At 50.9% G+C, this 16975-nt stretch overlaps 1 protein-coding gene across 1 annotated transcript in view; it reads right to left on the bottom strand.

Annotated features, from left to right (window-relative positions):
• The window catches only part of RXFP1 (relaxin family peptide receptor 1), a 955071-nt gene that overhangs the window by 24071 nt on the left and 914025 nt on the right, over positions 1 to 16975 (bottom strand). The window contains exon 17 of the mRNA XM_086962355.1: positions 1187 to 1405. Within this exon, the coding sequence (XP_086818481.1) occupies positions 1187 to 1405 (219 nt within the window). The remainder of the gene's footprint in view (positions 1 to 1186; positions 1406 to 16975) is intronic.

The raw sequence follows: 16975 nt of genomic DNA, 5'->3' as shown, positions 1-16975 counted from the left end.
TCATTCAGACTGATGTTCGGTTGTCTTAGAATGAGGCTAAGTAGTATTTTCTTGCAGCAGCCTTGAATAATTTGGCCTTGAATTTCTTTTATATGGTTGTCAGCTCATGCAGTTGGGCATAAAACGTGTCAATGGACTTCCCCTCTCACTGGCAGGCTTGACAAAGTTTGAACCGTTCGAAGTCAGGGTTCAATTGGGTGTCGAAGTGAGCGTTAAGCTCTCTCATTGCTTTGTTACAGTCTGTGGCAGGGCCAGTGTTTGTCAAGTGTTCAAATAACTTGTATATTTCTTCCCAGGCATAGTTTAATAGTAGGGATATTTTGACTGCGCCGTCATTTTCATGTGTGGTGATGAAGTAGTTGTCCAGACCCCCTATGCAGGTCTTCCACCACAGGGAAGCGGTCACTGGATCAGCCAATTCATTAAACCGGGGTAGCACCCCTGTAGGGGCATGTTGTATGATAGGTTGCTGCTGTTGTCAGGCAGCTTTTGCTTCGTCAGCCATAGTGGGTGCTGCTGGATAGTAGGGAGATGACTATTTGCCCGTTGTTCCTTTTGTATGGGTTTGGTTGTCCCAATGCTTGTTTATTAGTAGTTTTGTTGTGCCGTTGCTTGTTTATCAATGCTGATTCCTGAAATGTGTCGATTGATCTGCATCTAGTGGCATTGACTTAGGGGAATTCTTATTCTCTTGCTTGCAACTCTTGTAGTTTCACTTTTCTGTCTTTTAATTATTATCCCTTTTTTTCTGTAGACTTCTTTGTGTCCTATTCTATCCGCTCAGAAGCCTCACTGAGCAGGAGGGGTGAAACGTCTTTCAACGCTCCATCATGCAAGCTTGTGCAGCGGGGTGAGGGAGCAAATGCTCCAGTGCGGTGGGCGGCTCTGTACTCACACGAGTCTCGAGCAGTTCCTCAATCTCGGGACATCGCGTGGCAGCCAGGTGCCGCTAATATCAGTTAGCGACAGCTTGCTAATAGGGCGATGTAATTATTGCAGCTTAGCGTCCGAAAACGGCCGCTAAAGCTGCGATAATGTCATTTCGCCAGGCTTGGTAATATGCTCCCAAGTTCGTTCAAGGCCTTAATTTTCTTTGGGCTACACAGCTCAGAAATTATTTTTATGAGAGAAAAGCAATTTTGAATGGAGTAAAAAACATGATGTGTAGTAGTGTAAAATGGAATACCTGGTATTTCGACCTGGAGTAGCGAAAGCAGCTTTAGTATAAAAATGGGTATCCAACATAGTGCGTCAGTAAACACAATAAAGAAGAAACGTTTGGCCAGAGTCATCTCCTTCTGGATATGGTTGTGGATTTCTGTCGCTGTCATGGCGGTCTGGTGAATGCTGTAGAACATGCTGCTGTAGGAAAACACAATGATGATAAAAGCTGCCAAATTGACACCTGTTTCGGGAGAAAAGACAACGCATTAGTATTAATGGCATCACAAATTGTGAATCTAAGCGGGAAAGAAGATACAAATATAGGATGCAATGCAGGGCTGGATGCCTGGCAAGCATAGGAGCTGCAGGAAGCGGTTGCTGCAGCACCCCCAAAATAATCATGCTAAAGTTCAGAAGGTGAATGATGCGTTTACATTGTGTTTTCAACTTGGCAGATTTGCTGTGTCTTCAGACACAGAGGTCAAAGGTCAGACTTTGTCTTCTGACAAATTACTGATTATTCTTTTAATATAGAGAGTGGTGTTTACTTTACTTTCTCTGTCTGCTCAGTTAGAGGATTTTGTGAAGTGAATGATCTAACATTCCTGCTTGGATAGAGGAAATGGATACAACATTTAAATACCTGTAAATTAACTGTACAAATATTTCAAAATATATCAGCAGATAGGAAAGCTTAAATACATCCTATTTTATGCAATTCTGAAGAACCATGCAAACAAAAATGTTAATATGATCAAAACAAATCAAGACGCTTTACCTGGTGATGTGCAAATGATAATAGCTGAAAAACAATTCCCACACATTATTGTGAGTGCGCTCTATAGTTTTACCAGTACAATTGCGTGTCGGTGTGAATTTTGTGGCCATCAGTGGAAACTTTGTTGTCTGTAAATGACGGAGGGCTAGAACACCATGCTTTAGTAATATGCTGGTGACCGTGTGCTCCAAAATGCACCACCAGCTACATATCACACCCTTGCCACGTTCATGCTGAATGGGAATGGCTCATTTGCCATACTTGTTGTTTGAGCGACGCTTGGATTTTTCACAATCCCTATGACTTCAGTGATGCAACACTGATGGTATAACCCCCACTCTGAAATTTGGTCTAGCACCACTGCGTGGGAGGTGTATAAACCTGCGGCGTAACATAGGTCCCCGTAGCCCATGCCATGCGGGGGCGAGCTTCAGGGGGCCCCTTCTGCATAGTACCCTGACCTCAGAGCTCCTGTTTGAGTCCAGAGGGGGGGCCTCCATGCACCTTGCAGGGGAGCCCTCTCAGGTTTCGTTAACACTTCATACATGTAATTCAGAATTTCTCAAAATTAATGCATGAACTCTAGACAGAGCGAGTAAGAAACAGAGAGAAGCGATATCTGCCCATTGTCCCCGACTTTTGCTGCCTGCATTTCATACATTAACTTGGAGAAGTTCTGTGTCGTATGTTTGAACTATAGAAGCCTGAAATGTAGAAAACAGGTGCTCAGCTCTGCGCTCAGCCAGTGTAGTTCTTCGTGCCGTGGCCCCAGGAGAGCTTTAGACAGGTGGGCAAGAGCATTTTAATGCCCTGTCCCCTTACCTCCTCAGGCTCACCCCCAGCCCCCCCCTTCCCCAGCAGCCTGATTCGCAGTCACCAGTGTGTGTTTTTTTATACACTCTGTGGTCAGTTTGCGTTGACCTGTCCTCCTCTCCCCAAGAATGACAACAGGGGCGCCATTAAGAGCATCCAGACGAGATGGCACATGCTGGGAGCCTGCTGTCACTGTTCTGATGCTGAACGGATGCAGGAGGGACGCTTTTCACCACGAAAGGCTTTTAGCTTCACTGCAGGAGAGTACATTTCTCCAATAGCATCACTAAAGGTTATTTTAAAATTGCACTTTCTTTACTGAAGCCACCCCCTCCACATCACCTTGCAAACAAATCTGCCGCTCTCAGGTCCCTGTGTGCAGGGCGGCCAGAGGTAGATAGTGCTAGGCATTCTCCAAACTGTCCAGTCCGCCCCTGCTGTTCCTTCCACTGGGTGCAAAAATAAAGAGGGATGATTCTTTAAATACATACGATTACTGAAAAACAGTAAAGGGAGCAGTACTGCTTTTGAGTGGCAAAAGAGCCTTCCCAAGTGACCCACCAAAGATGTGGTGTGAATTTCTTCCAGTGTGGACCAATCACTGCCTGTAGAGAGAGAGGGTTCTTTCAGAGTAAAGTAACTTGATTGTCTTGCTCATGTTAATATCACAACTATTAACAATTGACTTGAAAGTCATGAATCGTTTAGTCTTTCTGCATTTTGATTTCAGAACACTGGAAATTCAGCAAAGGTGTGATCCGTGGTTTGCGAGCTGCCATGCACCATCAGAGAAGGCATTCCACGAAAGATTCATTCAGTGGCTCTCCAAGCTCTCACATTTGTCCATAAAAGTCGGTATGACAACTACACTGTAGTAATCTTTAAACAGAGAAAGCAGTCTGTACTCAACATTGTACAAAACCTTACTTTTTTCCTTTCCAAGTACATCTACAAGAATGGCACCCGATTAGGAGCAGCCAAACCTCCTGTAGAGAGCCACTCGGGCTCTCCCCTACAATGTATCCTTTCCCCCACGCACGCACGCACAACCCCGGGGCGGGCTTGCGCCGGGGTATAAATAAACATGCGGAAGACCGCTCGGGGTCTTTCCGGCTAACCCTCAACTGGTGTCCGTGTGTACTTATTTCAGGCATTACAGTAACACGTGGTAGGCCTCACCTGCCACTTTACACTGGCGACGAGGCGGTCGTTTGCCACGCGTGCCCGCCGCCTCCTGCACATCCTGCTACGTGTGCCCCTGCAGCGGTGCCCAGCCGCTCCCGTAAGCTGTGCCCCCATGGCCCGAGACCCGCCCACGCGTCACCCGTGAGGGTGCGCCTTCAGCTGGCGGGACTCGCGGTGCTGGTGGTCGTCCTTCGCCTCCTGCGGGTGAGTGTTCATTCTGCCCCGCCTGCGCGCGCTCACCGCGCCCCCTCGTCTCGCCGGCCGGCGAGAAGAAGAGCTCCGGCAGGACCACGTGACCGCGGCCTGGAGCAGGCCCGCCTCTCTCGCTCTCACCAGACGGCCTTTGAGCGACGCCTCTGCAGCGTGTGCGCGCGGGGCTCCGCGCTGCACTCCACCCTCCTCCCTCTGGCCCACGCTGCGCTCACGGCCTCAACAAGCCTTGGCAGATACAAGTCGGGCCCCACTCCTGCCTATGAACAGTGGCATTTCAGTGTCCAACAAGCATTGGCTTACACAATTCGGGCCCCGCTTGTGCCTGCATTCAGTGACATGTGAGAGGCCTGGAGCCCTGCGGACAAGGCAAAACTCAAGGCAAGGTGGAAACACAAGTGACAGTCACAGCTACAAAGGGTACCAGCAGACAACAGGCCCCTGGCGCCATAGTTTAAGCGCAGCCACGACCCCGGAAAGCACCGAACCTCCCCACACGGTGCCTCACCATGAATCCAGACGCCGGTGCGGTTCAAGACGGCGCTGCCCAGCCACCGCCACCTGTTGTCCTCCCACAGGCCAACGCCCAGGCAGGAAACCAGGCCCCTGCTGGGCCCACTACTCCTGCGATGCCTGCCCACCTGCATGCCGGCGCAGCGCCCATCCCGCCGTTCAGCGAGACGTCGGACCCAGCAACGGCCGCCTCAATCTATACTTCAAGGGAACCAGAGAAACTGATGGTACGGTAAAGAGATCGCTGCTCATCCTCTATGGGGGACAAGAAATCTACGACCTGTTCGAGTCGCTCCCGAATACCGGATCCGAAGACGACTACGATGCCACTGTCGCGGCCCTCAACGCCCACTTTGACCCACAGCTAAACAACGACTTCGAGAAATTCAAGTTCAAGCGCGCCTGGCAAACTGAGTCTGAATCCGTCGACATGTACTATGCTCGTCTCCGTCGACTTGCGAGCATGTGCCCGTTCACAGACCCCAGGGAAGAAATCAGGGATCAAATAATTGTCGGATGCAAGTCGAAGCTGCTCAGAAAACTAATCCTCAGGCAGCCAGGGATATCGCTCGATGAGATACTCGTCCTGGCCAGATCTCACGAACTGTCCGATGCCAGGGCTGAAGAAATGGAGGTGGCGTTGCGCACTCCAGTCATTGCTCCAGCGACGGCGCGAACCCCGACCATCAAAGAAGAGCGGGCGGACGCCATTCACAGGCGATTCCCGCCGGCGAGGCAGCGACAAGGCCCTCCCCGAACCAACCGCTGTGGGTACTGCGGAGAAGATCACCCGGCAGCCGCCACGTGCAGCGCCAGAGGCAAGACATGCCTCAAGTGTGGGCGCCTCAACCATTTTGCCGCCGTTTGCCGGGGAGGCAAATTCAAATCAGCAGGCCCACGTGCCCGCGCGGTGACGCAGCGGATCCACCAGCTATCACTCGATCAGGAGCGACCCCCGCCGGACACTGAAGCACAGGACCGACGGCCCAGGTACGAGGACGATGAAGATGACGAGGTATACATCGTCTCCTATGTCAGCCGAGCATCTACGAAACAAAGGCCACCACCCATGTGCTCCATCACCGTTGACGGGACGAACGTCAACGCGCTGATAGACACCGGAGCGTCCGTCAACGTCATGGACTCGGAGCAATATGACAGCATGTCCCCGAAGCCGATGCTGGCACCGTCGACGGCAAGAATATACACGTATGGAAGTACGAAACCGCTCCCTCTCCGAGGGGTTATCCAAACCACAGTCGTCCACGGGGAGTACTCCACAGAAACCAAATTCCATATTACTGAAGGCAAGAAAGGCACCCTCCTGAGTTGCCACACCGCGGAGGATCTCGGCCTGGTATTCTTCGCCAACCAGGTGCACCAAGCACATGCGGATGTTATGCTAAAAGACTTCCCCGAGCTGTTCAAAGGCCTCGGCAAACTCAAGGGGCGGAAGTTCAAACTTCACATAGACACTACCGTGAGGCCCGTCGCACTCAGGCATAGGCGGGTGCCCTTCAATCTCCGGCCACAAGTGGAAGAGGAGCTGAGGAAGCTCGAAGAGCTGGGGGTGATCGAGAAAGTGTCGGGACCGACACCCTGGGTCTCCCCGTTGGTCGTCGCCCCCAAGCCGAAGCAGCCAGGAGCCATTCGCCTATGTGTGGATATGAGACTCCCGAACACCGCCGTCAAGCGCGAAAGGCATATCACCCCCACCACCATGGAGGATATCATAGCTGACCTTAACGGGGCAAAGTGGTTTTCGAAGCTGGACCTCAACTCAGGTTACCACCAGCTAGAGTTGGAGCCAGCCAGCAGATACATTACCACATTTTCGACGCACGTACGGCTGCGTCGCTACACCCGGCTCAGCTTCGGCGTGTCATCGGCAGCCGAGGTTTTTCAAAACGCCATTCGTGAGGTACTGTCAGGACTCACGGGTGTCATCAATCTGAGCGATGACATCCTAGTATATTCTTCAACCCTCGAGGAGCATCACACCAACCTGAGGGCGACCTTGCAAAGGCTTGCCGACAGCGGGCTGACCTTGCATCGGGCCAAATGTGCCTTCTACCAGGAAGCAGTGGACTTCTTCGGATACACATTCACCAGGGAAGGCCTCAAAGTGGACCCAAAGAAAGCGGAGGCGATCAAAGCTGCCAGCACACCTCGAAATCCAACTGAAGTGCGCAGTTTCTTAGGCATGGCCACGTACTGCGGCCGGGTTCATCCCGAACCTAGCTGCCATCGCGGAACCCCTCCGAGCTCTCACCCGAACTGATCAGAAGTGGGACTGGACCGCGGCCGCACACAAAGCGTTCCAGAACGTCAAGGCCGGTCTTCTGGACAACGCCACTATGGCCTACTTTCAGCCACGGAGGAGAACTGAACTGATCGTGGACGCCAGTCCCGTGGGACTAGGAGCCGTTCTCTTGCAAGAGCATGGTCCGGAAGAATGGAGGCCAGTCGCCTATGCCAGCAAGGCACTGACAGACACAGAAACCAGGTACGCACAGATAGAGAGGGAGGCCCTAGCCATCAAATGGGCCTGCCAGCATTTTCATCTCTACCTCTGTGGACAGGAATTCACCGTGGTCACCGACCACAAGCCTCTCCTACCCCTCTTCGCTGGGACCTCAAGATTGGCTCCCCCACGGATCGAACGGTGGGCAGTCCAGCTACAGGGCTATCGCTTCAGAGTTGTGTTCCGGCCCGGGGCTCACAATCCCGCCGACTACCTGTCGCGGCACCCAGACGTCACCCCGCAACTACCACCCACCGAGGACGGAGAGGACGTGGAGGAGATCGTGCACATGGTCACGCAGGCCGCGTGTCCCGACAACATGACCCTCAAGGAGATTGGAGACGCCACGACTGAAGATGAGACCCTCACGAAAGTCCGCCGAGCCCTCGAGGAAAACCAGTGGGCTCGTTTCCTCGATGGCGCCACCAGCCTCCGTCCAGAAGTCAGCCATGCGAGACAGCAGCTATGGCACATTCGCAGTGAACTCAGTGTGGGAGAAGAGGGAGTAATCCTGAGGGGACACCTCCTCGTCATGCCAGAAAGCCTTCAACAACGAGCGTTAAGCCTGGCACACGTGGGACACCAAGGCATGGCTAAGACGAAGGCGCGTCTACGGAGCAAGGTGTGGTTTCCAGCGATGGACACCCAGGTGGAGGCAATGATACGATCATGCCATGCATGCACGATCTCCGGGGGCGAACCCCTTCCAGCACCGGTGATCACGGAAGATGCGCCTCGGGCTCCCTGGACCCAACTCAGTATTGACTTCGGCAGCTTCCCGGACGGAAGGCATATGATGGTACTGGTGGATTCCTTCTCGAAGTTCCCCATCGTGGAAATCGTCGCATCCACCGCCTTCCCACACGTCAGAAAGGTGCTAAATCGAGTGTTCGCAACCATGGGACTTCCCGAGGAAATTAAATCCGATAACGGACCTCCCTTTCAGGGGCGAGAATTCCAATCATACCTGGAATCTCTCCGTATCCATCACAGGAAGATCACTCCGCTATGGCCTCAAGCCAACGGAGAAGTGGAGAGGCTGATGCGAACAATAAACAGAGCCCTTCGGATAGCGGTAGACAATGGGGAAGATCTGGAGATAGCCCTGGATCAGTTTCTAGGAGCCTATCGGCAAACGCCGCACTCGACGACAAAATGCGCCCCGGCTCATGTGCTGTTCAAGCGGGCCCCCAGAGACGGCATACCCACGGTGAGCGCGTGGGTGCCGGCCGAGAGAGACGCAGAGGCCACCCAAGTAAGGAGACGGGTCACCAACGCCAAAGCAAGCCTACATCGCCACGCCAAAGAATCGAACATCAGAGAAGGGGACGCAGTGGTCGTCAAGGATCGCTATCCAGGATGGAAGTTTCGTACACCGTTTGAGCCCGAAGTGTGGAGAGTAGAGAAAGTTCAAGGGACAATGGTCACGGCCAGGAGAAACGGGCAAACCGTCACACGAAACGTATCATGCTTCAGGAGGGCAACCGGAGCAGCCGGTGGGCACCAGCGAGCGGAGGAAAGGGAAGAGGAAGAGCTGGTGCTGGAAGACGCAAGCCGCCCCAGGTCCCCATGTTCTCTGCCAGGACCGACACGCGGAGAGAGTCCATCGAGGCCAGTGCCACCCGGCCTCGGCGCCGAGCGGAGTCAGTCAGAACCAAGCGAAGATCCGAGGGCAACCCCGGCCGGGGCTGCCGAACCGTCAGGGATCCGGAGTCGTCGCTACAGTCTGAGACCCAATCCGGTGCCCAGCCAACGGCTGAGAGACTTTGCATGGACATCTCCGTGAACTGATTGTGTGAATGCCCTGGAGCAGAAAGAACTAAAATAAAGGAGGGATGTAGAGAGCCACTCGGGCTCTCCCCTACAATGTATCCTTTCCCCCACGCACGCACGCACAACCCCGGGGCGGGCTCGCGCCGGGGTATAAATAAACATGCGGAAGACCGCTCGGGGTCTTTCCGGCTAACCCTCAACTGGTGTCCGTGTGTACTTATTTCAGACATTACAGTAACACGTGGTAGGCCTCACCTGCCACTTTACACCTCCCTGACAAGCGTCTTTAATCCTCTGGACCAACCCTAGACACTTAAAGGCACATCCAAATTCCATCCTGTGCACTATTGAGACGGGGGCCAAGCTGCCATGTTTTTTCTGCGGCTGACTGTTTCAGCCAGCCCTGTCTTTATGCCAAGGACACACCCCATATTGCTGGGCTATGTTTTGGCCTTTACTAGAATATTAAACTGCAAAAAAAGATATCGTTTGTATCATTCATTTCATTTCATGGATGTAAGTGCTTTATTCTACTCATGATAAGGTGTCATTCAAAGTGGGACACTAGTTTTTGAAATGTCACATATAAATACTCTGAAAACATGATCAAATCACGCATAAGGCATATTAAAACTTTGTAGATATGCTTTAGCGTAGGTACATCTCTCCCAGCCCACAGGACAAAGGGCCTAATTTAGAGTTTGCAGAGTGGAAGCCCTAAAATCCAAGTAGAGGTTCAATTGCCAAAGGGACAGTCAGTGTATAAGGGAAAGGCTGCCTTATTTAGGGCAATCTCTGATGTACATTTTTCCTATGTGGACTGCCTAGAACATCTGATCGGTCCCAGACAGAAGACAACGCAAATCCCCCTCACACATTGTGAGATACCTTCCTTTGCATCAAGTACATTCTTTTTTATTTTTCATGCAAAATAGTTTGCCAAACAGGGCTAAAACAACCTGGTGCCCACTCAGCAAACTTCTCTGCCTTCAGATCAACCACGGCCCTGGCACAGCTCTCGACCCAGCGCAAAGGACTGTGGGTACCCAATTATGGATTACACTAACTGGCAGCACAACTACAGTAGCTAACTAGCCAGAACATCCAAAAGATGGGCAAGTTTGGGGAACCCCATAGAGAGGGAACCCAGGTATAGCTCCTGATGGGGATTAAACGGGGCCGGGTCGGAAAGCCTAAACTCTTAGCCATTGGCTTGCGCTGCTGGAAATGGGTGTTGCTGCCTCTCGTGGGACTGCCTACCCTGAGAGGCTGATACTTCACAACTCAGCAAATGAGGTACTGACTGGAGGTGGGTGTCAACACCCATGGCTGGCTCTAGGGCTGTGCGACTGCACCAGCCACTGATTTTGGGTGGGGGCATAATGTTTGAAGTATATTATGGTTTTAAAAGCACCTACTGCCGCGTTCCTGGCCTCCAGCAATTTTCAGGCAATAATAAAAATGTCAAGGTAATTCTGGTCATTAATGTTCAGGAGAGAGGAGAGAGACAGGAGGCTTGTCTAGTGCATTAGTACTCGCAAAGATTTTCCCTGGGGCCAATAAGTTGGACTCTGGTGTGACCGAGGGGCACACAAATACCAGGGTGGTGGTGCGGGGGGGGGGGGGATGAAAAGTTAGGTGGTTGTAGGGGAAGTGAAGCATGTACATCTACTGGCTGAAATGAACAATCCTGACATTCCCACCTGACCAAATTGTTTGAGCCTAGGCAATTGTTATATTTAGCTTTACCTCATTTTCCTTCATTTTCACATGTAAGAGGATCTCAAAATACATGAGTTCAAAATGTGCGCTGTACAAAAACTTCTCCTGTGTTTCATTTAATAAACTGTTGTCCATATATGATAACAACCTTAGCCACCCAAAGGGTGCACGTTACAACTGACTTGCGTCTTAGTTCACTATTGCCATTGCTGCCAGGGTGGTGGGAAAGCATGAATGTTTCTTAATTCATGTTTGAAAACTATCACCTTTTTAAAAAAACAATACTTCCTCAGTGCAGGATAGAATCTGATTTACTAAGGTGAAAGGTTCTGCATGTTAAAAGCATACTCTTTTTGAATTTCAAAGACACTTTATCATATTTTTACACTTTAGCTCCACTGATATCTAACCCAGTTTACATATTTAAGGTGGGAGCACTAGTGTTCCCGACAGAAGCGCTGAAATGTTCGTACCTATCTAGACGCCATACCCTTAGGTGCCAAAGACACAATTAACCCCCAATATATTTTACTACTCTTCTTAGGTCGTCTGTGAACCCCCCTTACTTCCACACTCCCTTTGGGCGGTCTCGAACAGCAGCAGTAGATTTGCTTAGTTTCCTTCTCTGGTTTCTGCAGTGAGTAATGGGGCTTGTTGCAGAGAGGCTCCTCCATGTGTGCGGAGGAGCGTTGCCCCACTGCTTTCTCGCAGTGCGAGAAGCAGAAACATAAAATGGTGTTATAAATACCATTTTATGTTTCTGCTTCTCGTACTGCGAGAGAGCAGACGGATTTGGTTGGGGGCGGTTGTGCTCGAGGGCAGGGGAGGAATGGCTAGCCCAATGCTGTAGGCCCTGACTGTTTGGTCGACCCTCTGGGACTGACCAAACCAGTCATGTGCACTCTACTTTTCTCCATGTAGGCTGCATGCAGCTTACATAGAGAAAATGGCCTCCCCAAACTGGCCTTTAATAATAGCCTCTATGCAGGTACCAATAAGTCGGTCCTATACAAGCTTCAATGGTCCAGCACGCTGCAGCACGTTTAGTGCTGAAATGGCCTAGGAGGTCATCTGCATCAGCGGCTTTAGAAACACTCGACTGGCTGCCAATCCATGAACGCGTCCTGTTCAAGGTCCTCATCATTCATTTTAGGGCATTCCAATCCTTGGGCCCTCAATATCTCCGAACCAGATTCATGCACTACACTCCCTCTCGAAGTTTAAGATCATCAAATCCCAATCTGTTGAAAATGCCAGCTTTTAGATTAGCCTCGAAGGGAGGAAAATCGCTTACAGTGATAGGCTCAAAGGCATGGAATAAACTTCCTATTCAGCTCCGCCAGATCACATCCGAGTCTCTCTTTAGAAAGGCCCTAAAAACCTGGATCTTCACTGCATCAGACACCCTCTGTAAAACTCTGATTTGATGCCTCTTTCTTACCAATAGCAGATAACCAGTTTTTGCCTCCTTCTCTGGGTTCTGCTTAGCGCCATGATGCCCCTCAGAGTGACAGCCGCACTCTACAAATACCATATTACATTACATAGATGCCTGTGTGGTCAGCGATGGAGGGATCAAGGAGACCTCGGAATCAAACTGGACCCAGGAGGCATAGAACAAGTGCTGCTGACGGACAATGAAAATTGGCCGGACATGGAGAGAGTGAGAAGAGAGTTCCCCAAAGTCTTTGGAGGTAAAGTTGGAAAACTGGAGAAATTCATGCACAAGATCATACTCAAGTAGAACTCCCGGCCAGTGTCCCACAAAGTCCGTAATGTGCCCATTGCAGTGAGGGAAGCGGTGCACCGAGAACTGTGCAGGCTGGAAGAACAGGGAATAATTGAGCCCATAGATAGCTCAGAGTGGTTGGCTCCCTTGGTGGTCGCCAGGAAACCCAACAGCAAAGTACGTTTGTGCGTGGACTTACGCGAGTTGAACAAGTGCTTGATAGTAGAGAAATTTCCGCTCCCCAGAATCGAAGAAATGTTGGCCAAAACGAGAGGTGTAAAATGGTTCTCCACCGTGGACCTCACGTCAGCATACCATCATATTGACTTGCACCCATCAAGCAGGAAACTCACGTCCTTCATAACGCCCTATGGATGCTATCAGTTCCGCAGGATGCCCTTTTGGCTAGCGTCCGCCGCAGCGGTGTTCCAAAAACTCATGCACCATCTGTTCAAGGACGTCGAAGGCATCCAGTACTTTCAGGACGACATCTTGATTATGGGGAAGGACCGTAAGGACCACGACGACAAGTTGAACAAGGTACCGAGCGTACTACAGGAGAAAGGTCTGACGGCAGAGTGGGAGAAGTGCAGGTTAGGTATGACGTCCGTCACCTATCTGGGACACGAGATAAGCGGACAAGGGATCACTCCCTAGTAATGGCCGAGTACTACAGCAAGTTCGTCAAGCACTTTGCCACGAAAACTCACAAGTTGAGACTACAAATAAGAGACAAAACAACGTTCCAGTGGGACGATGAAGCGCAGAGAGTTTGAGGAATTGAAGGAAAACATCAGCCAGGCCATGCCCTTACATGGACATGACCCCTCAGGGAAAACAATTCTCACCACTTATGCCAGTAAAAAGGGTTTGGGAGCGGTCCTCGCACAAGAAAGAGAAGGCAACACCGTAGAAACTCTCAGCTTTGCGTCCAGAGCGTTATCCCCTACTGAACAGAAGTTCAGCGTGATTGAGAAGGAGATGCTGGCTGTCACGTGGGCTATGGGGAAGTTCCGGCAGTTCCTGTGGGGTACGAGGTTTCGCTTACAGACTGACCACAAGCCTTTAGTTAAAGTGCTCACCTCAAGGGGACATGCCACAGCCACCCCGCGTATAGCAAAAATGACTCTTAAACTGCTAGAATACACATACGATGTGGAGTACATCCCGGGGACACGCAACAAAGTGGCAGACTACCTCAGCAGGGCCTCTGCCATGGATGGAGTGTCCACCCCTATAGCAGAGAATGAGGAGATGGTAGCGGTGATGGAGAACACAGAAAGAGTCATCAGCATACAAGAGTGGGAACAAGCATACGAGGAGGACGAAAATATAAAAAAAGTCAAGAAATATCTCGTCAAAGGATGGCCGGAAAAGAAAAGACTTAAAGAGGTGCCCAGAAAATTGTACGAAGTGCGAGAGGAATTATCAATGAGTGACTCTGGAATCTTCTTGTATCGCTGCGACAAAGTTGTGCCACCGGAGAAGCTGGTCCCAACCCTGCTGAACCAACTACATGAAGGTCACCTCAGCATAGTTAAGACCATTTCAAGGGTGAAACAGATGTACTGGTGGCCAGGAATGGACATCCAAGTGGAGAGGCACGTGAGGGACTGCGCCCAGTGCCAAGGGGTAGACGAAGTAATCAAACCGTTAAGACCAGCGTTGGGGAGATTTGACCAACCCCGCGATCCATGGGAAGAATTTGCAGTTGACATTCTAGGACCGATATTAGACAGCCAAGGTACAGCCAAATATCTGTGCGTCTTAGTAGACAAATACTCCAAATGGCCAGAAGTGCAAGTGCAGGAGGAGATGGACTCGGAAGCAGTGATTACATTTCTCACCTCAGTGTTCCTAAGAGAAGGCATCCCAAGAACGATTCTAACTGACAATGGCCCGCAATTTACATCGAAAAAATGGTACCGATACACGGAAAGGAAGGGAATCAAACCCAAACACACCTCCGTGTACCACCCTGCAAGCAACGGACAGGTGGAGAGATTTAACCGAGTCCTCATGGTGTCCATACAAGCTGCCATCATGCAAGGCAAGGACTGGGAAGCAGAAATCCAAAGGATGATGTGGGCGTACAGGATCACCCCCACCTCAACAGGGTATAGTCCCTTCCAGATCCTACGAGGCAGACACCCTTTTACGAAAGACAATGTGGTATGGAGAGAAAAAACCATCACCAGTAAATGGTCGCCGGCTGTTGTCCAGCACAATCTGGAGAAGGCCCCGAAAATATAGTCAGAACATTACAACAAGCGAAGAAATGTAAAAGAATCTGCTCTGGAGAGAGGGGAATCGGTGAGAGTCAAGCAGGCAGTACTGAGAAAGAAGGGAGAGAGCAAGTACAGCCCACCCCTACAAGTGGAAGAAGTGTATAGCAGAGCCGCGCTACTCAGCGACGGAAAAGTGTGGTCCCAGGATCGCATGGTGAAGATCAATAAGATCGTGCAGTGGCCGGTGGAGGAAGGAAGTGGCTGTCCTGTTCAGAGACAGGGAAGAGACGTAGAAGAAAGAGCGTCAGACGGCGAGAGCCAGGGAGGAGAAGACGCGTGCATGGAGAGAGAAGATCTGGAAAGACTGAGTGTGAAGGAGACACCAGCAACTAAAGAAGCAACGCCCAGGAGAAGTGAACAAGGTCAGAGGAGAGAAGAGGTGGGGAGCCCCGTGCCCGAGGGTGTCTGAGAAGCCTCCACACCGGTAAGGCGCACGCGTGCTGGAAGAGTGATAGTCAGGCCTGCATATCTCAGAGACTTTGAGTGAGAGGACTATGACTTTGAACTGCATTTAAACGTTGTATAAAAAGAGGAGATATGTAGTGTTAGCGCTCTAGCCGCGCAAGCGCGCGGGTGACGTACACGCTTGGGGCAAGAGCGCGATGGTGTGCGCATGCGCGAACGGTAGTTTGCGCCTCGACAGAGCTAGTCGGAGCGCTAAGACGCCCGGCGCTCTTCCTGCTGATTCATTAATAATAATAAATCCTCTTGAACTCTCAAACCTGCGTGGTGTGTTCATTAAGGTGCAACTCAGGGACTCCACAGGTCGGTGTTTGTGCTGCTAATTTGTTAATTGCACTCTGCATTTTTTGCACTTACAATTTTTCAAATATAAAATTCATTTTAACTCATATTTGTAACCCCTGCATTGTTTCTTATCTCACTTGCCTGATTCAGCGGTGTCCGCCTGTTAGAGTTAGAGCGGGCCCACTGTGCTTTTTTGGGTCAGCCTTCTAGTCTTTTCTGAGATCTGGGCCATAAATAGTCACGCTGGCGCAACCGCGCAGCGGGCATGCTACCGGCGCGCAGAAGGCAAGCCCGTCTGCGAGCCGGCCGTGCACAGCGCCAGCCAGGCTGCCGGTTTGGGGGGGAATCTTGTTGGAAAATCAGGCTTCCGTTACTCTAGTGAGTCACTACGGGCCATAGGTGAGCAGGGAGGTGGCACAGAGGATGTTAGATTGGCAGAAACTGCTGGGCTGGAGTCCGACTTTGTCAAAAGGGATACCCTTAGGTGTGGCGTGCTTAATGGCAGGTCTCTACTTAGGCACTATGTGGAGACTCAACTAATGATACAGTCACATAACTTAGATGCCTTATTTATGACCGAGGCCTGGACGCACCCCGGGTCAGACCTGGAGTTGGGCCTGGCCTGTCCATTGGGGTATAACGCATTTCATAAGCCACTTTGCAGTGGCAGAGGTGGCGGGGTCGGGATTATCTTCAAGGAGAAATGGGATATTTCTACTATGGATATAGATGAGAATGAGGTGGATGGCACTGAATTACTGGGCCTTTCATTAAAAGATCAAAAGAGACACGTGTTGACTGGAATTATTTGTTATCTGCCATCCGGGGTAGCAAGTCTCCAAGAACAGCAGGATTTAATTGACGTTTTTAGCAATATGGCACTTTCTCATGTTAGACTTCTCATTTTGGGGGATTTTAATATGTGGACCAATGGGAGCCTGGACTCTGGGTACAATAACCTTTTACAATCCTGGTCTTTCCCAGCCTGTATTCATGTTGGCAGGACACATGTCTTTTAGAGCCAGGATGCCCGTTGGGTTACAGTGCGCTTTATAAGTTGCGATAACATTAACATTAACACCCCATTGTTGCCACAGAGAGCAGCAGACATTCTGTCATTTTATATAATCGCAACACCCAGCCCCTATATTACACAAGGAGAGATTCAGGGCCGGACTGGGAACCCAAAGCAGCCCTGGCAATTGTCGGACCAGCCCCCGCATCAGGGGTGGGAGAAGGCAAGGGAAGCACTGCTGCTTAACAGAACTGGGCACCAGCACTGCTGCCTTTGTTACAGGGAGCTGATATTGCAACATCACTAAATAACCCCCTCCCCCCCAGTAACAAAACCAGCGCTCACCTCTCCAAAACCGATGCCCACCCTTCCAGCCTCCCAGGCAAATGCTAGATGCCCGCTAATGCCAGTCCGGCCCTGAGCATCCGCATCACCTGTACAAACTCCTGAAGCTCTCCCATGCACTGAGGCAGAATGCCCTCACCTGAAGTGGGTGAAGAGATCATGAACATGA

The sequence above is a fragment of the Lissotriton vulgaris genome, chromosome 3_1, assembly GCF_964263255.1.
Source record: "Lissotriton vulgaris chromosome 3_1, aLisVul1.2, whole genome shotgun sequence".
Taxonomy (NCBI): Eukaryota; Metazoa; Chordata; class Amphibia; order Caudata; family Salamandridae; genus Lissotriton; species Lissotriton vulgaris.
The sequence above is the reverse complement of the archived record's forward strand: the minus strand, read 5'-3'. Positions and strand labels throughout refer to the sequence as shown.